At 39.1% G+C, this 20,401-nt stretch overlaps 1 protein-coding gene across 1 annotated transcript in view; it reads left to right on the top strand.

The window, feature by feature from the left end:
* MYCFIDRAFT_77383 (uncharacterized protein) overlaps positions 1-1,351 on the top strand; it is a gene marked incomplete at both ends in the record, with an annotated part of 3,275 nt that extends 1,924 nt beyond the window's left edge. Inside the window, 2 exons of the mRNA XM_007924584.1 lie at positions 1,218-1,228; positions 1,307-1,351. Of these exons, the coding sequence (XP_007922775.1) occupies positions 1,218-1,228; positions 1,307-1,351 (56 nt within the window). The remainder of the gene's footprint in view (positions 1-1,217; positions 1,229-1,306) is intronic.
* Positions 1,352-20,401: the final 19,050 nt, after the last annotated feature.

Genomic DNA, 20,401 nt, shown 5'->3' with positions numbered 1-20,401 from the left:
TGATTGAAGGGATAGACGTATAAGTAAATACAAAACACAACACGACGGAATGACTGATACCTATCATTCCAACCGCAAACTGCAACCACATCTATCACGAACCCAAAAACAACCCCCCCCCCCCCCATCAACCCCATCACTCAAAAATACGTATCCCAGGGATGTGAATGAGCATGACCAACCCCCCTCCCAAACCAAAGCGGGAAGATACATCTCTCCATCCAAGCATCTCCCCTCCCTCCACCCATCTATTTCATCATCCTAACCCACATACTTATTATAGACAAGTCTGTCCCTCCTGCAACGGCAAAGGGACACTCCAACTCTCCTGTTGTTCGGATCGAAATTGTCGCCCCTGTAACGGAAGAGGGAGGATTACCATTGATTGTTCCATGTGTGGGGGAATGGGGACTATTATTATATGCCGGTAGAGGGAGGGAGGTAAAAAGTCCATTGATAAAAATGTGGCTGCTCCGGCAGCGATTGGAATTTGCCTAATAAGATTTTTTTTTTTCTTTTTTTCACGCCACTTTCTTCCAACATTCTTGGAATTATTAGCATTTGCCATTTTTCTCTTAAGAAAAGGGATAAATGTATCCTAACCGACAGATTATAATAATAGTATTAGATTTGCGAAGCGCTACCTACTACCTCTTAAGTCTTAAGATAAGAGGTCTATATATACTAACTAAAAATGTAAGAGTATCGATCCGCTACTATAGATAGGTTTACTACGCCCGCCTATCTACTTCTAGGGTTAGTTATAAGGCATATAGCGGTCCTATTTAAAGCCTTGGTATTATAGTATAGGCCTATAAATAAGGAGTTGTTTGCTAAGTAGAACGAGGGTCTACTAGGCCTTATCTAGAGCCTGTTTCCGCCTCTTATTATCGACCTAATCTATCTCTTTTTGCGCGTTATATACCGCCTAGTTTAACCTTACTATCGCTGTCGCTGTCGCTGTCGCTATCGCTTCTAATATATAGTAATTATAGGGCTTATTTAGCGCCTAAAGATATTAACGCGTTACTTAGTAAGCTAGAGTATAAGCGGCTAGTAAGTATATTGTTGTCGTCTCGTAATCGATAATCGCTAAGTATATAGTTGTTATTAGTTTAAGAGCCCGTTTCTACCTAATATATATTACTAAAGGCGCTAATTCTTCTACCCTCGAGACCGCGAATATTGCGTAGAAGTTAATAATATTGTCCTTAAAGGCGGTCGTCGAGTGCGTAATTAGCTAGGCGTACGAATAAGCGGCTTCGAATACGACGAATATCGACCGTTTACTACTAATATTTAGTAGATTAAGAGCCGTCCGAAGAAGCTATCCGTAGATCTAGCAAAGTAGCTGTTTTGAAGGGTTAAATTCGAGTATCGTCTTTATAAGCGCTTTATAAATAGCGGCCGCGCTAAACGCGCTAAAAGTAATGTTATCGCTAAGAGTAATATTGTCGCTATAAAGAAGTCTTTAAAGAAAGCGAGGTATCGTTAGTAGAAGCGTATCGCGTAAAGGGCGTACGATTGCCCTACGAAGTTAACTATTCTCGAGTTCTACGAGAAGGATTAAAACTATAATTTAGGCGTATTTCTCGACAATACGGTACTAGAAGGCTTACCTACGGATGTAACGGTACTAAGGCTATTATATATTATCCTTCTGCCGCTAAATAAGTGCTATTCGCACTCTCTTAAGTTTATAGATAGTATCTTAGTTAATAACGGCGTAAAGGCTATTTAGAAGGAAATCCTCGGATTTCGAGTAGGTAAGTGCGTTCTTAGCGGCTTATACGCTAATATTGACCTATCTCTAGGCTTAGCGAGTGTTGCTAAATTAGTCTATAAGATAAGAAGGCCTAAATAAGCGACAACCTAGCGAGACGTAGGTATAGTGCGGATTATACGTAATCGGGTTAGAAATACTAACAAGGCCGCAATTACTCGAATAAGCGACAAACGTAGGTCTAGCGCCGACGAGTCTACTTTACGACAGCTATAATAGGCTCTAGAATACTTGAACGCCAAATTCAGCCTCTATACTAATAATCTAACCGGTTAGGTATAGATAATCTACTTAACTAGCGATAAGAAGAGCTCGTATTAATCCGGTCTAGTTTAGGCTTCTAACTAGCAACTTTAGCTTCTTCGCAACTATAGCGGCTTGTTCTTGCTCGACTTAACCTTTAACACAAACAACCCTCTCTAGCTATTGTTTGTAGTGTGTGTTCGTAATTACTCGCAATTAGTATCTCGAGTAGCTTCCGGCTAGTTACTTCTTATTATCCTATAAGCAAGCGCACTTAATTAAGAAGGTAATAAGAACGCTCCGTTTTATAGCTAAAACGGACTTCTAACGCAAGCAGTACTTATATAACAACAATAGCTTAATCTACTACTTTCTATAGCTAATACACCTAAGTAAGGCTTCCGACAATGTCTATAAAGAGCAGTCTTAATAGATACCTCTTTAGTCTATTACAGACGACTCTGCTAGTAAATAGCAAGCGATTAAACAAGCACTAAGCGATTGCTAGATTAAATAGCGGCTTTACTAACGCTACGTTATTAAGACCTTCGAACGCTACTTTAAGAAGTATCTAGTCGCTTTTAAGGCTATATCTTATACTATATTTATTGCTCGAAGCTAAGAAGAGTATAGTTACTTTATTAAGAAGGCACTTAATAAACTAGACTCGAAGAAGGCTATTAAGAAGGCGGTATACCTACGTAACAACTAGCCGGCTTCTACGAGCGATCGCTAGTTAACTTAGGCACGGCTCGGAGACCCGCTTTTAATAGCAGTTCGGACAACCTTACTACTAGAGGGATATTATATATACTTAAAGCGCCGAGACAAGCGTTAGATACGCAAATAGAGCTTGCGAGGTGCGTATTTGTCCCCTTCTTATAGTACTATCGGAATTTTATATAAAAGAAGTCCTCTTCTACATTTCTTAAAACAGTGCGAATTTACTAGAACGGCCTCCGGCTACTCCTATACTACCTTCAACATTTATTAATTATATTCCTTCTATACTATTTCTATTAATAAAGAGGCCTATACTAACTATTATTAGGCCTAGTAATGCACCTAATACAGCTAGACACCTATATATACGAGCGCGTACGTTAAAACGGCGAAATCGACTACTAGGGTTAGCTTCCGCTATAGCAAGATAAGCACTATTCATCCTTTAAGAATCTACCTCTTTCTATATAGAAGAAGATAGCCGACGAGTTATAGCAGGTACGTAAGGACTATAATAACAACAAGCCTATATAGCGTATATATCTACCTACTAAGCACCCTAACGAGTGCACTAAATGCTTCTACTACTTCTAGTATAGCTATTACCTACCTTGCAAGTACATCTAGCGCTTCTACCTTAATAGTACGAGTTAGCTTATACGTATACGCTATAGGCACTATATTAGTCGCTTCTAAGGACCTAATAGCAACCTCGTCTACCTAGACTAGTATAATACTAAGCTAATCCTTAACGATAGTAATTAGTCTACTAGACAGGTTGTAGACCTTAATAAGCCGCCTAGTATCTATAAGCTCCGTATAGTTAAAGAATACTTCTACTCTATATAAGAAGGGCTTGTATAGACGTTCTTCTGCTTCTATAACGCTTAATCTTCTAAGCCTAATCTTAATAATAATTAGTAGTACGAGGCCCTTCTATAGTAGGTTACTTACTACTCGGAAATAGCTTAATTAGTAATAGATCTTTATATATAATAATAGCTCGAGAAGGGTACTCTATACGCTAAACTAACACCTCGCCGTAAAGCTAAGTAGCGCTTAGTTAACGATAGGCCGTTGCAACGACCTGTCTTTAAACAACCGCTAGTACTACTAACTCTACCCTTATTAGCACCCTTAGTCGCTTCGGAAGAGGCTCTGCCGTAACGGCTATTTATTATTATTAATAGCACCGCACTACCTGTCTACGGTCTAGTTAACAAGCATAATATTATTAATAACGTTAACTTTACTCTAGTCGTTATAGATAGTAACAACGACGCCGATATAAACCTCTCTAACCTTACCGATAATAATGCGCCTTATATAAGCGACGAGGACTTCTTCTAAGGCCTATGCGATATAGACCTTCTATAATCTATACTACTTAAAGCTAGTTAACTCGAGAGTAGTCGATTGCCGCTATCTTTACTAAAGGACGCTAGCAAAAGTAATTAATACAATAACGACGAGGTATTAAGGCATTAATAGCCGTTACTATCGTCCTTACTAGACGATTTGCCCTTACTAAGTAAGCTGTTTCTACCTTCTATAGTAGAGCTACCTTCTATAGTAGAGCTACCTTCTATAGTAGAGTGTTACGATCTTAGCGACTTGTATATACAATTCGAGGTTACGTAACTAAAGGTTATGTAACTTAATGCCTAAGGCATCCGCTAAGTAGATAAAAGCCTCTTCCGCGAGAGAGCCTCTCTCTCTTTCTTCTTTAACTCGTTATTAATTTAGATAGCTATTTAATTAATATCTTAATAGAATAACGAGTTCCTTTATTACCTACGATAACGTCGTAGGTGCTATCGCGTACGCCTATATAAGGAATTACGCCGCCGGCGATCGCTATCGCCCTTCTACGCTCCCTATTATACGACAGTGCTAATAGACCTATATACTAATCTATATTAGGCATAGTAAGCTACCCGATCGTAGTAATACCGCCGATTCGCTATAGATCCTTTAAGACCGCCTACCGATCGCGGTAGCGGCTCGGAATATACGAATATGCCTAACTACGTAGGAATAGCTAGGGCCCCGTTAAACGGTATACTAGAACTATTACAACTACCGCAAGGTCTACGACCTAGTCTCGCCGACATCGATAGCGTACTACGATAGCTGCTACCTAGTAGCCTTTAAGACTTCTATTAGTTCTTTAATAGGGTAAACGAGTAGAAGGCCGCTAAATATATCTTCTAGCGTATAACTAAGCTATATTAGTTAGTAGCTACACTTCGTTAGCAATACTAGTAAGAGGCAGAGACACTAGAATAGGTATAATAAGCTTATTATAAGACTAACACTTATCTTAATAGTAAGCTAGTATAGGCTTAGACTAAAGTAGAATACTAGCGTCGAGCCGCCGATTTAGTACGTAACTCCTTAGTTATTGCGTAATAGTAGCGTAATAACCTAGCTTAGTAGGTCGCTCGCCTATAATAATAATAGTCTTCCGTAGAAGATATCGCCCGACGAGCTAGTAAATAAGCCGCTCGCGCTCGTCGCGACGCCGAAGCGTCTTTATTACGTAATCTAATCGGTCGAGGACCTATATTAGATAATAGCCGACCTCTATTCCGTCGACCTCTCGACCCCTTTACCTTTTGCGACTAACCTAAGCCTCTCCGACGTTCTCGATTTAACCGTAGTATCGACGATAATAATAACTATACTAGATATAGTAAGAGCGAGAAGTATCTAGACCCCGAGAAATACGATAGAGACCGTAAAAAGCTAAAACCCTTCCTTACTAAGCTTACGATTAAGTTAACAATTAATAATAATCGCTTTCTAACGCTATAGGACCGACTAATATATACGTATAGTCGTACTACCGGTAAGGCCTGTTCTATAGTCTAACTATATATCCGTTATAACGAATACGGCGTAATTATAGACTTTAACGACCTTAACGACTTCCGTAACCTACTAGTTAACGCCTTCGGTAACCCTAACGAGGTCGCTACTACTAGCTATAAGATAGACAACTTAAAGTAGAAGAATAAGGAATTTACTTACTATCTCGTAGAGTTTAATCGACTTAACGCCTTACTTAGTTACAAAGGCCGAGCTTAAGTTAACGCCCTTAAGCGTAGCTTGTCTTCTAAATTAAAGGTAGCGCTTAGCAATATATATAATAAGCCTACTAACTTTTCGTTACTCTATCGCCGACTAACTATTATCGACAACCGGCTCCGTTAGTACTATATAGAAAGCAATCGTAATAATACTAAGCTAGGATCTAGTAGTACCGCTAACTAAGGCCCTAATACTAGCCGTAGCTATAGTAATAACGCTAGCGGCTCTAGTAACGGACACCCTCTATAAGGATATACTATTCTACGTAATAACTAAGAATAGTTTACCTCGGCGAATAGTAACGGCACTACTACTACTACGACTACGACTGTCCGTAACCTAGACGCTATAGACCTCTCCGCTACTTAGGGTTAGGGTTAGGGTTAGGGTTAGGGTTAGGGTAATCGTCGCTATATAACGCTTAAAGAGAGAGATCGTCGCCGCCGCGAAGGACTATATCGCTTCTACGGTAGCAATTACGTCTACTCCGATACTACCTATCTAGAGCTTATCCGCCGCGCTTAAGGCCGTAGTAATCGCCTAAATACTAATATCTCCGCCTTTAGTACCGCCGCCGCCGCTCTAGCCGATCTACCTTCTACCGATAATAAAGACGCTTATAGTAGCGATAAGGAGAGAAAAGTATAGCTCTTAGATAAAGTCGCGTTTAAGAGCCTATACCGATAGAGTTACCTATACCGTTATTACTAAAGAACCTAGGCTACTATTATAGAAGGAAATATCGATAGTAGAAAGATTTATAGATTAGTTTATTAGTATTATTAGGAAGTATTATATCCGAGGGCGATAATTAATATCTCGTCTTATATTATACTTTAATAGCTTATAATAAACCTTAGTCTAGTATATTAGACGTAGGGTAGAATACCGAATATTAATTATTAGCAATAGTCGATTGCGGTTGTACTAGTTTATCTTTTATTAACTTATATTACGCGTACTAATACTAGCTTCCTATCTATAGCCTAAAGGAGCTACGTAGATTAACTACTTTCGACGGTAGTTTCGTAGTAGACGTTACTTAGTATACTAGAGCGACTATTAATATTAATAGCTATATCGAATATAGGGCCTTCTACCTTACTATATTAGGATATTATCCTATTATCCTCGGCCGTCCGTAGCTTAATAAATATAACCCTCGTATCGACTAGAAGCTTAACTAAGTATAGTTTAACTCCGATTACTATAAGGAATATTATAACGACTCGTATACTATCGTTCGCGCCTATAGCTTATCCGACCGTAAAGATAACGATACGCTAGCTTACGCCGAACCCGTAGTAACGTAGTACTATTAATAATAACTAGCTTATAACCTATCGGACGATATCGATACGGTAAAGCTTATCGACTCGATACGAAAGTACTACGCGTAGCGCGATTGTCCTACGCGCCGATCGGTATTAACTTAGTTCTTATCTCCGCTCTTACCTCCGCTAATTCCGCTACCTCGACTAGTACGGAAACGCTTATTACTACCGCTTATCTATATTGCTAGTATAACTATAGCTCTAGTAAGCGTATAGGTCTTCGACTAGTAAACAAAGAAGAAGGAGTTATTTGTATTTACCGTATCGTTACGGGATATAGAAAAAGAGATAGCTAAGAAGAAGTATATTAACCCGGCCGACAAAGTCCCTTAGCACTATTACGGTAGGCTAATATTGTTCTCGTAGAAGGATACGAAGAAGTTACTACCGTACCGACCTAGATAGAACTATCGTATCGATATTATTAAAGGTAAGGAAACGACGTATAGCCCGCTCTACGGTATATCGTACGAGGAATTAGAGGTCCTATATAACTATTTAAAGGACAACCTCGATAAGGGCTTTATTTAAGTATTAACCTTATAGTGCTCTTCGCTAGTACTATTCGTTAAGAAACCTAGTAGAGGCTTACGGTTCTACGTAGACTATCGCAAGCTAAACGAGATTATAGTAAAGAATAGATACCCTATCCCTTTTATTTAAGAGACACTCGATCGATTAAGTAAAGTAGTTATATATACTAAACTCGATATTATCTCGGCCTTTAATTAACTTTGTATCGAACTAGGCTACGAGTAGAAAATAGCCTTCCGTACCCGTTATAGTCTCTTCGAATATAAGGTTATACTATTTAGGCTCTATAACGCGCTATTAACCTTTTAGTAATATATTAATAACGCTCTCCGACCCTTCCTTAATATATTCTATACTACGTATCTAGATAATATACTTATCTACTCTAATTTAATCGAAGAATATCGCTATTACGTTCGCTAAGTAATAGACGTACTCCTTAAAGCCGGCCTACGAGCCGATATATTAAAGTTAGAGTTTAAAGTAATAATAGTTAAGTACCTAGGCCTCGTTATTAGTACTAATAGTATCTATATAGATAATAAGAAGATCGAAGCCGTACGCGACTAGCCTATTCCTACTAATATTAAAGATATATAGTCCTTTCTCGGCTTCGTAAACTTCTATCGACGCTTTATTTGCGACTTCGTATATATTATTAAGCCTATAGTCCTACTAATATATAAAGATACGCCCTTCGTATAGACGATAGCCTACTAAGACTCCTTCGAACGACTTAAAGCTATATTCGTCTCTACGCCGGTATTAGCTTATTATAACCTAAACCTATCCGTAATAATCGAGACCGACGCTTCTAATTATATTACTACCGGTATTATATCTTAACTATATACCGATAGCGTATAGAAACCCGTTACTTACTTCTCGAAGAAGATAACGCCCGCTAAATATAACTACGAGATCTACGATAAAAAGCTTCTCGCTATTATTAAAGCCTTTAAATTATAGAGACCTAAATTAGAAGGTTACTACTCTAACGAGGAGCCTATTCGAGTTATTACCGATTACCGCAATCTATAGTTCTATATATCTACTAAACAACTTAATCGCCGCTAAGCTCGCTAGAGTAAATTCTTTAGTAGGTTTAATTTTAAGATTATATACCGTCCTAGTAGATAAGGAGCTAAGCCGGACTCGCTTATATACCGCTCTACCGACCTACCTTTATTAGCTAAGGACCTACGTATTAAATACAACTATTAGCTCGTATTAAAGCTATATAACCTAGCTACGGGCCTCCGATCCGCCGTATATAAAATCTTCTCCTTAGGGTTAGGGTTAGGGTTAGGGTTAGGGTTAGGGTTACGTAACCCTAAGGTAAATAATTGCAATTCTCGAAGAAATAGACAACTTTACGACTTTTACGTTTTTTACGACGATAACCCTTAGGGTTAGGGTTAGAGTAAGGGTTACGACGAACCTTAATTTGCGAAAGCCTATATTAATACTACGAGTAATAGTACGGTTATATTTACTATAGAAACTCTCGGCGCCGAGACCTTTATCGACGCTAAGAATATTACTAAGCGAATTCGCGATACCTCGATTAAAGATACTTTCTTCTAATAAGTAAAAGGATACCTCCGTAGTAGAGTAGACTTTCCTAATAATCTCCTATTATCCCTTTTAAACTATAAAGTTAAAAATAATAACCTCCTATTCTACCGCGACTACTTTTATATACTAGAAGCTAAGGAAACGGATAAGTCGCTCCGTACTAATATTATCCGCGCGTACTACGACTATTCCGCCGCTAGCTATCCTAGTATTATAAAGACGTTCTACCTCGTTAGTCGTAGCTACTATTAGCTATAAATATATAAGAACGTCGAACGATATATCGGCGCCTACTATACCTACCTTCGGACTAAATCCTTAAGATAAGCTAAACGAGGACTTCTTCGGCCTCTATCTATACCGACTACTTAATAGAAGAGCGTAATAATAGACTTTATTACTAGTCTTTCTAATAGTTCTAGTTATAACTTAATTCTTATCGTCGTCGATCGACTAACTAAAATACGATACCTTATCCTATTTAGACCCCGTAGTAGTTCGGTTTCCGAACTACTAAACGTATATAGTTTAGTTTCTTAGCGGCGAACTAGCTCCCTAGTTCCGGTTTAGTTTTTTCGAACTATATAGATTCCTAGTTTAAACTAGAGACTATATTAGTTTTACTATAAGGATACTCTTATTCGACTACTAGCTACGATTGCTAGCTATAATAGTAACTCTATTATATTTACTATGTTCTTTTACTATTACTAGGGTATAGTTACCGTTACTAGGGCGTAGTTGCCGTTACTAGGGCGTAGTTTTACTATAAAGATACTCTTATTCGACTACCGGCTACGATTGCCGGCTATAATAGTTACTAGGTTATATTTACTACGCTTTATTACCGTTACTAGGGCGTAGTTGCCGTTGCTAGGGCGTAGTTACCGTTACTAGGGCGTAGTTGCTATTACCGGGGCATAGTTACTATAGTTGCGAAAGCTTACCTATATAACGTTACGTAGGCGGCAACAATTAGGGCTTCGCGATATTCTTATACTTTTAACTTCTTCCTCTATACCTATACCGACAATAACTACTATACGCTACGCCCCTGCCCCTTTCCCTTATAATAGTAAGAGAGAAGCGCGCCGCGCGCTAAATAGAAGATAGAACTAAAGACCGCGAGTTTGTTTTACCTAAGCGTCTAACTAAAAAGCGTAAGACTAAAGAGGAGTACTCTACGAAGAAGAATTCCGTACGAGACCGCGAGAGAAAGGATAAGATAGATAAGGATAAAAGAGCTAAGGATAAGAGAAGAAAGGCGCGGAATAAGGCATTCTATCGATAGCTAGCGCCTATAGAAAAAAGTAAAGGTTAGAATAAGAAGACAACCTAAGAGAAGGCTAAGAGGAGGAAAGAATTACGGCTAGTTTTCGAGCGTAAAGTTCTAGTAGCGTAAGTTAATCTAGCTAGCGGCCGTAGCTAGTAGCTATAGCCGGCAGCCGTAGCCGGTAGCTATAGCCGGTATATTTTTCTTTAACACGTTAACTAATAGCATTTAGACCTATAGCTACTATCTCTATCGATACGACCGATAGTAACGGAGATATTTAGATAGCCGAGAATAATAATACTAGAGTTTAGGATGCCGCGATAGAGCTTAATACTACGAATAAAGGAACTAAAAAAAGCGAGGAGATACTATACGTCGATCTAGTAATAGGTATAGTCTTAGGGCCTAACGCTATAGACGATAAGCGCTAGGAGTAGATCGAGTATAGTTAAAGAGACGAGATACTAGTAAAGGGCTAAGGTATAAGTCCTATTAATTTAGAAAATTATAGTTAAAGCTACTACGAAAAGCTAGCAAGGATTAGAATCGAGACTAGTCGTCTTTATATCCTCGATATAGAGTAGAAGTTTCTTTATTAGTATTAGAGCGAAGCCTTTACGTCTATAAAGGCAAAGTAGCTTACGATTAATACGATCGGGGCTAGGTATCTAGGGACGGTAGAAGTATTACTATAGGAGGAAGGGATATAGGTAATTATTCTATACTCGGTATATATAGCCGGCGTTCGTAGCCGGCAGATACTAATAGTTAAATAGAAAGCGTTTCTCGAAGGCAGAGTACTACTACTATATAAAATCTTTACTAAGGCAGAGAGGGCTTGTATCCGGAATCTAAGCTACTAGTAGGATAGGTTAGCGTTAGAATTCTCTAAATCTCTATATAAGCCTCCGAAGGATTACCTATTTTAGCGATACGGCTTTATCTCGACTACTCCGTAGGTATCCGAAGAAGCTTAAGCGCTCTTTAAGGTCTTTACTAAGAAGCGGAAGGAGTTCGAGGATTAGGATTAGTTAATAGAGCTATTAGTTAGTCTTAGGTTTCGTAGTTAGACTCGGCCTAAGCATTTGCTTATCGAGTATCTTATACCGAAAGAGGATAGATTAAAACTAAAAACGAGCTTAGATTCGTTAGGTATAGTAGCTCGGTTCCGTTAGTAGGAGAGAGCCGCCGTATAGAAGGCAAAATTCAGGTAGTTAGGATAGCTAGGAAAGAAATTCTAGTAGTTAGGCTAGCTAGGGTAGCTAGGAAAAAAAATCTAGTAATTAGGTAGCTAGGAAACAAAAAAAAAAGGTAGCTAGCTATTTACTACCTAGCTGTTCCTAACGATACGATACTATAAAAGAAAGGGTGTTTCTCTATAGCTACTAGTATATATCTACTACTCCTAAGTCCTTACCTTACCGTACGAAACCTTAAAACATACCGACCGACATTGTATATATACTAGGCGCTATACTAGGAAGAGTAATAACGAGACGACAGTCGAAACAGTCTAGTATACGAGCGAGATTGCGACAACGTCGAGAGGAGGTCGTATACTTACCTTCGAGCCTATCGAGTCCTAGACTACGATTAGGGCTAGATTTATCCTCTCCGAATCCTAGTAGTAGGAATTTATTATAGGGTACTACTACCTAGTCCTTACCTTTACGGAGTCTAAGTAGAAGGTTATTCGGAGATATAAGAACATCGAGTATTAATCCGGAAATCTTCGAAAAGGCTAGCTAGGCGTATCTTTAGAAACCCGAGTATATAGAGTAGTTTAATTAATAGGTCTATAAGATATAGTTCCCTTTATACTTACGTTCGAAGGAGTATAAACTCCGGAAGTACTCGATGCGATAGGGGAGTAAGGAGCGAACGGACACATTCTAGAAGTTCTTTATAAAGGGGGTATTATACCGTTATACGACTTCTCGACTTAAAGATTAACTAGTAATTGTCTATAACTTCTACGGTTTAATCTTAAAATACCCGAAACTAGGGGATAGGAACTTATCGCCTACGAACTATCTCTATTCTAAATAGTATCGGGAATCTTAAGGAGAGAGGAGAGTTAATATAGATATAGCGTTCTAGAAAGAGGTATATCTTCTAAAATGCCGGCTATAGCTACCGGCTATAGCTACCGGCTATAGATTCCGGCTACCTAAATTAACCGTAGAGATCTAGCTAATTATTATAGGCTACGCTTAAGGAAGCTCTAGGATTAAAGGCTACCGATTTCTCCCCCGAAGACTTTAAGCAACTAGTAAACGAAATACTAGCTATAAACGGTCTTCCGGAAGACTTCTACGAAAGGGAGTCTATATAGAAGACATACCTATATCTTATAAACTACCCTCCCCTATTTCTCGGCGCGATAACCTAGCGTATTATATTCGAAAAGAACAAAGAGGCTACGTTAGACGATATTCGGGAGATCCTCCGTAATACTCGCCGAGTAGCTATTACTATCGATAGCTAGTTAAGCCGGACTATAAGAGCCTCCTTCCTCTCGATTATACTATACTTTATTAATTCGGATTAGAAACTCTAGGAACTTATAATCGGATTCCCTAAAATTCTAGGTTCCTATACTAGTAAGGATATAGCGAAGCTTGTTTATACGGCAATAGATAGGGTTAGCGTAATAACGAAACTAATCTCGATTACTACGGACAACGCTAGTAATAATCGAACATTATATAAGGCGTTATATATACAATTCACTCGTATATATCTTTAAAATTACTAATTGTATCGATAGGATCGAGTACGTAGAGGAGATTATAAGGTCTATAATCTAGCTTAATCTTCCGAATGTTAAGCTCGCTACGATTCCGGATACGTACGATAATACGCACGATAATAACGATAAAGAGGAGCCTATTAATAGCCCTAGCCCTATTAAATCGGAGCCGACGTCGTTACTAGTTATATCCCTATAGAAGTTTCCCTACTTCGCTTATATAGTTTAAATCGCGATCCGAGCCCTCTTTAAGACGCTTAAAATTGCACTATTAAACGACGACTAATAGAAGATCCTAGATAAGGATAAAGCAAAGTCGAAAGTCGAGAAACTTATTATAGCAATAAGACGGGATAAGGTAGAGAGCCTCGCTCTCGTTTTATATAAGGTATAACTTTTGTCCGTAGCCGGTACCTATAGCCGGCAACCTAGTATAGTTCTAACTCTTTTTCTCTAGCTTCGTCGTCTAGCAATATATACGAACTCGAGCTTATAGAGATATAACCGATTCGAGGCTATTTAAAAGAACCTAATCGAGCGCCCTAAAACCGATACCTAGAATATCGTATAGAATAAGCGATAGCAAAAGCGGCCTCCTTAGCGCCTACTCCGTTTTACCTAAGACGTTAAGACTCGGTTCGATTCGACTTTCTATATAGTTACGAGGGGATATACTTTACGTACCGCTCTCGAGATCTATTAGAGTTCCGAGGGTATTAAGTAGCTCGGCCTTACCGCCGCCGAATAGCGCTAAGTAGAGTATCTCGTCGATATTAGTAAGTATTACGCGAAGGTTACTACTACGATTAGAAGAACCCGAGGACCGACGATCTACCTTGTCTTTACGTACTATAACTAGCTCTTTAACGAGCTCGAGGAAACCGTAGCTAAGCTAGCTAAGAAGAGCGTTCCCTAGAAAGTAGCTATAACGAAAGCTATAGACACCTCCTATACTAAGTTGTATAAATATTATAGTACTACCTTTAACTCGTTTAGGGATATCTATAGCGTTACGTGCTTGCTTAACCTAGTAGAAAAGGATATATACTAGTAGAGGCCGGAATAGAAGGCGGACGAGGTATAGCCGAAGCATTACTAGACTATTCTAGAAAAGATGTTCTACGAGCGTCGGAAAGAAACTAGTCTAAATGCAGCTCCTATAAAGAAAAAGAAGGTTTAGAAGGCTCCGACATTATACCTGTTTCGTAGGTAGGAAGTAGAGGCAGAAGAGGAAGCAACTACTAAGGTAAATAAAGAAGAGTTCGATCTCTATCGGCGCGCGAGTAAGTATAAACCCGTAGGCTCGGAAAGAGGGCTAATAATCTCTAGATCTTACCGGTCTTCTAGACGAATTCGGAGACGATATTCTCGCTATATAGTAGCGGTTAGAGCCTAAGTTTTTAATAATAGCGTCGGTCGCTCGGGACGTCCTCGCTATCCCGAGCGTAGGTATAGGCTATAAGAGGTCTTTTAGTATCGCTCGTTACTAGGGCCGCTTTAATCGAATATACTCGCCTACTACCTTCGAATCTATTATAGTATTCCGATACTATCTCCTCTACTAGAATCGCTAAGGCAGGTTACTAAAGATTATACTAAAGGAGTTAATCGAGGAATTAGAAAACCTTAAGATCGAAGAAACCTAGGAGCGCGAAGAGAATACGAAATTTAGTCTAAGCGAAACCCTAATTAGCGATAACAAAGAGGAGGAGGGCGGAGGTAGAAGGCGATACCGGGTCGAGAAGCGGAAACGTATATAGGCTTAGAGTAGCTTTAAGGAGACGAAGCGTTTACGTATAAGGTAATATAGCCGGCGTATATAGCCGGCATATATCCGAAATGTGTTTCGAATTCCTAGGACCTAAACAGACTAGTTGCTATAGCAACCGACCCCGCTTACCTACGGACTATTTCTAATTCTCTATTCGCTCTTCCTCTCTTTCTTCCCTTTCCCTATATTCTTAAAGATAAATATGCCTTAAGGATTCGGCTCTTTAGGCCTTCCTAAGCCGGCTGCCTCCCCTTCCTTAAGCTACTATCCTTTATTCGAATCTAACGATAACCTAATAAGGCGGTTTAATAGAAGACTATTTGTTCTAAAAGGCAAGAAGCATTAATGTCTCCTTACGATTATATGCTTATTAATTTTCTAGGTCCTACCGATATGCCCTCGTCGCCTAAACGCGTAGATAAATATCTTTAGAGGCTAAAGGGCAAGGGTAAAGTAAGCTAAGCATAGGGAGACCGTAGCGAGAACGAGATATCGGAAGAGCAAGGCTCTCTATAGTATATACGAAGGAAGGGGGTTCCTCGGAAAATAGTACCGAAAAATAAGAAGGCTATAGGTAGATAGGAGAAGGCTAAAAAGAGTAGACGGACGAAGACTATCGCGAAGAAAAGTTATCTTTCTATTAAAAGAAAGGGAACAAGGCAGGACTCGACGATAAAGAAGCGGCGCTTCAAACTAGGTACTATTGCCCTTCGCTAGATCCGGCTTTTCTAAAACAAAAGAGGGACCGAGCTTTTAATCCCTAAGACTCCCTTCTAGCGACTCGTCCGAGAAATTATATTAGATTTTCGGTCTAGTATACGATTTACGGCTAAGGCGATTAGTGCTCTTTAGGAAGCTACGGAGGCATTTCTCGTAACCGAGCTTAAGCTTTTAAACCTCCTTGCTATCTATACGAAGCGGGTTACTCTTTAAAATAAAGATATATAGCTTCTAGCTAAAATTCGGCGTCGGTTTATAGCGGATTAGTTAGAAATTGTATTTAGTCGTTAGATTAACCTAGGAGGAGGCCTATTTTCGCATCCTTTTACCGGCTATAGGTGCCGGCTATATTTCTAATTTTATCTCCGCGCCGTCCCTAAATCTAAGGTACGAAGTAGAAACCTAGCGCTCTATATTTACCCGGCTATTATAGAGACGAGCTATATTTAGATTAGTTTCTTCGTATATCGCGACCTAGCGGGTAGTAAGCGAAAGGGCGATAGAACGTTTATAATACGTCTCTATTTAGACCTAAAACACAAAGGTCCTAAGGAGCCCTAGCATCCTAACTATAAGGAGATTCTTTAGTATTAGCACTTTAATCCTCTATACTACGAGGTAGATAGCAAGCCTGCGAGAGAGAAACTTTAACGAGAAATTCTCTATAATGCGTAGCGCTATTATATAGCTATAGATACGTACTAAGTCCGGCAACTCGAAGCAGAATTAAGACAGCGTATTAGTAACCGAGGAAGAGATCGATAGTATACTAGTAGAGTCGAGGTCTTATAAGCGAAGTATAAGATAATATAGGCTCTTAGTCGTATAGAGTAACGTACTATATAAATAACTAGGCGTACTACTCTTATTCACTTACGACCTATATCCTAGGATACTCTTCTCGTACTTTTTATACTCTTTTCTAATACCTTACCTATAAGCGCTCCGCGACAACCGAGTAAATATAAGCTATAGGGTTTCCGCTTAGTACCTTAGCCTCCGAGATAGGGCGGAGTTGAATTTAGAGCGATAGCCGGCACTCGTAGCCGGTATATAGAGACGGTAGTAGGCCTTTTCCTGCTAAATAACTAGCTTGTTTAGTATAGCCTACCTAATATTTCTTATATTTACTAGCAATAGGCCTAGGTTACTTATAAGATTACTATAGCTAGTAAAGGCATTACTAAAGAATATCTATACTATAGTAAGATACTATTATTACGCCGGCTATTTATTAAAAGGAGGCTTTCGCCTATTACTATACCGGCTACATATACCGGCTATATTTCAAAGTCTCCCGTACCTACCTTTTTTAGCCGTGCCTGCCTTTTTTAGCCGTACCTGCCTTCTTTCCTTGCTCTAACGTTACTATAATATAGGCTTGCGCGAAGCTTACTCTGTTGCCTAGCGACACCGCGATACTACCGCTATATTTAACCTTCGTATCGATACCTATATCTCTACGCTCTATATCTACTACCTCTATAATACCCTCGCTCCGCGCGCGCCTTCGTATACCTTCGTAACGCACTTTTTTCCTTAATTCGACGACTTTTATAATAGCGAGTCTACTTAACTAAGTTACGACGCCTCGTAAGAAGGGACCTAGTACTTCTACGGGTCGTAATAAGACCGGAAATAGTAGAACGAGCATAGTATATTAACGTAAGAGGGCTGCTGCTACTGCCGCTAGCTCTAGTGCTAGAAAGGGCGTCGCGAGTAAGGCTCCGCGTAAGATAACGGCGGGCAAGGCTCTACGTAAGACGACAACTAGCGCTTCTACTGCTAGTAGCAATCGTACGAAGCGTCGATAGCGCCTAAGAAGTAAGTCCTATTTATAGCCGGTAGCGTAGCCGGCAGCGTAGCCGGCAGCGTAGCCGGCATTCTTACTATCTTTTTACTAATCCTTCTTTAGCCGTAGCCCTCCGTAAGATTCGGTAGTATTAGAAGAGTTCTTAGCTCCTAATCCGCAAAACTCCTTTCTAACGACTTGTTCGCGAAATTGCCTAGGATTATAGAACGGACCTTCGCTTCTAAGCCTCCGCGATAGGCGCCCTTTAAGAGGCTATAGAAGCCTACCTAGTTCGTATCTTCGAATGTATGTTTCTCTTCTACCTCTTTTCGGACTATACTAATACTATTTTAGCGGTTAACCTTATAGCTCTAAGCTATCTACGCGAAGCGTATAACGATTATAGATAAGGATTTCAAAGCACTCGATTAGATTCTAAAAGGCTAGAATGTCTATATTCGAGACGGTGCTAGGTAGGATAGATATTCTAGTAGAAAGGATGTTCGTAGTGTTATCTATAAGCTTTTCTATATGCGAAATAAGCCGCTGTTATACGGCGCTGTATACCGCGCTCTAAATACTCTCTAAGCATATATATATAGTATAGTATGCTTTATTAGCCGTACGGAATAGAAGTCTCCTAAAATCCCGTTAGTACTAAGGAGTAAAAAGGCCGGCTACGCTGCCGGCTACGCTGCCGGCTACGCTACTAGCTACGCTGCTAGGTTTTTCAAAGAACTAAAAGAAGATAGACATTCCGGTTGATTTGTATTAGTTTAGATTTTTATAAAAAGAAAATAGGGAAAAATAAGGAAGGTTAAAGAGCCTAATAGTTATAGTTATAGGCACTATCCCTGTTTTCTAGAGCATATTATACACCTGCCTTCGCAACTCTACCTAATACTCCCTCTAAATATCCTTATACTCTACCTACTAAAAATTCAACTAGGTACCTAGACCTACAGCTACCTCTATATCTTTCACTATCTTCTATAGGTTGAAGGCCTCTTCTATAGCAGCCTCTACCTCTTTATATAATACGAAGTTACTACCTACCCTACCCTTTATATCTCCTAAATAACTAAGAGTTCTAAGGAACGAACTAGCATTCGGCCTTAGTATAGCGAGTAACTAGTAGAACGTTCTATAGAGCTGCCTTATAGCTCTTTTATATACTATGCCGATACCGAGGGAGGAGCTATCCTAGTACTTAATATTGTCGAATAGTTCGGTAGGAAAGTATATAAACTTCTTAAGGAGGAGGACTTCTAGGGAAATCGATAAGTTCTACCTAGATCTAGATAAAGACATTCTACTAAGCAGTTAGGGAATTGAACCGTAAACGAAAGGATAAAATTTATACCTAAGGAGTGCAGTTTCCGAACTAAACTATAATGCCTTGTATGTGTGTGTATATGCTTTTGATTAGTTAGTGCCCTTAGCTAATTGTCTATAGATTTAAGGTTATATAAGTACCTTTATACAACTACGTAGCCTAAGTAGGATTCGAAAATTCTATAAGTACTAAGGACTAAAAATGCCGGCTACGCTGCCGGCTACACTACTAAGTCTTACAAAGGGCTTGCTTAAAGCTACGTATACATTCGTACACTTCTTAAAAACCGATAAATTATATAGTTCGAACTAGCTACTTATATAGTTGCTTAGCAAACTAACCTAAACTAAACTAGAGTTTCGGCTTAGCAAACTAAACCAAACTAACCCGAACTACTACGGGGTCTAAGATTCCTATTCGTATATAAGGAAGGACGCTTAAACGCTTAAGTAGTAGTAGATACCTACCTTACCTACATTTAGAAGCTTTACGGTCTTCCGAATACTATTACTTCCGACCGCGGTACGTAGTTTATCTCTAAATTCTAGAACTGCTTATATAAGCGCCTATATATTAAGCGTAACCTATCGACCGCTCGTTACCTATAGACTAATAAACAAACTAAACGCTTAAATAAAGTTATCGAAGGATATCTCCGATTATATATAAACTACGAGTAAGACGACTAGAGCCTCTAGCTCCCTATCGCCGAATTTATAATAAATAACGTACTCTCTAAAACTACCGGATTGTTACCGTTCTAAGCTAGCTACGGTTACAATCCTCGTCTCGGAAGTAAATCTTTAACCCTACTAGAAGAAGATTTACCGTTAGATAATAATACTTAAGCCTAGATCGATTACCTATAGAGCCTCGAAATATATCTTATCGAATAGATACGGTATTAGTAGTCTCGTATAGAAGACTTAACTAACTAATACCGCCGACCTGCTCCTACCTATCGTATCGGTAATAAAGTCTTCCTATCGCTTAAAGGTATAAGTACGGATCGACCTAACGTTAAACTCGACGTTAAGAACTTAGGACCGTATAAGATTACTAAGGTAATATCGCCCTATACGTATTAACTAAAGCTGCCTAATTTAATACGTATCTATAACGTCTTCTATACTTCGTTGCTTATACTAGTACCTAAAATAGGCATACCTAGTTAACGATACGAGCTACCGCCGCTACTAGTTATCGACGGTAATAAGGAGTAGAAGGTAGAAAGAATACTAGATATAAAAGGCAAAGGAGATAATATATAGTACAAAGTAAAATAGATTAGATATAATAAACCGATATAGGAAGCCGCCGAGAACGCTACTAATACGTAAGAAGTAGTAAAGGACTATTATAAGCGCTACCCGCGTAAGCCGTAACTACGTATTATTAACTTAGCGATATTAATGCGACCGAGCGTACTATTATTAGTTGCTATAATCGTAATACTATATAAGCAA

Source organism: Pseudocercospora fijiensis (assembly GCF_000340215.1).
Source record: "Pseudocercospora fijiensis CIRAD86 unplaced genomic scaffold MYCFIscaffold_2, whole genome shotgun sequence".
Classification (NCBI taxonomy): domain Eukaryota; kingdom Fungi; phylum Ascomycota; class Dothideomycetes; order Mycosphaerellales; family Mycosphaerellaceae; genus Pseudocercospora; species Pseudocercospora fijiensis.
This window is presented reverse-complemented; position numbering and strand designations above follow the sequence as displayed.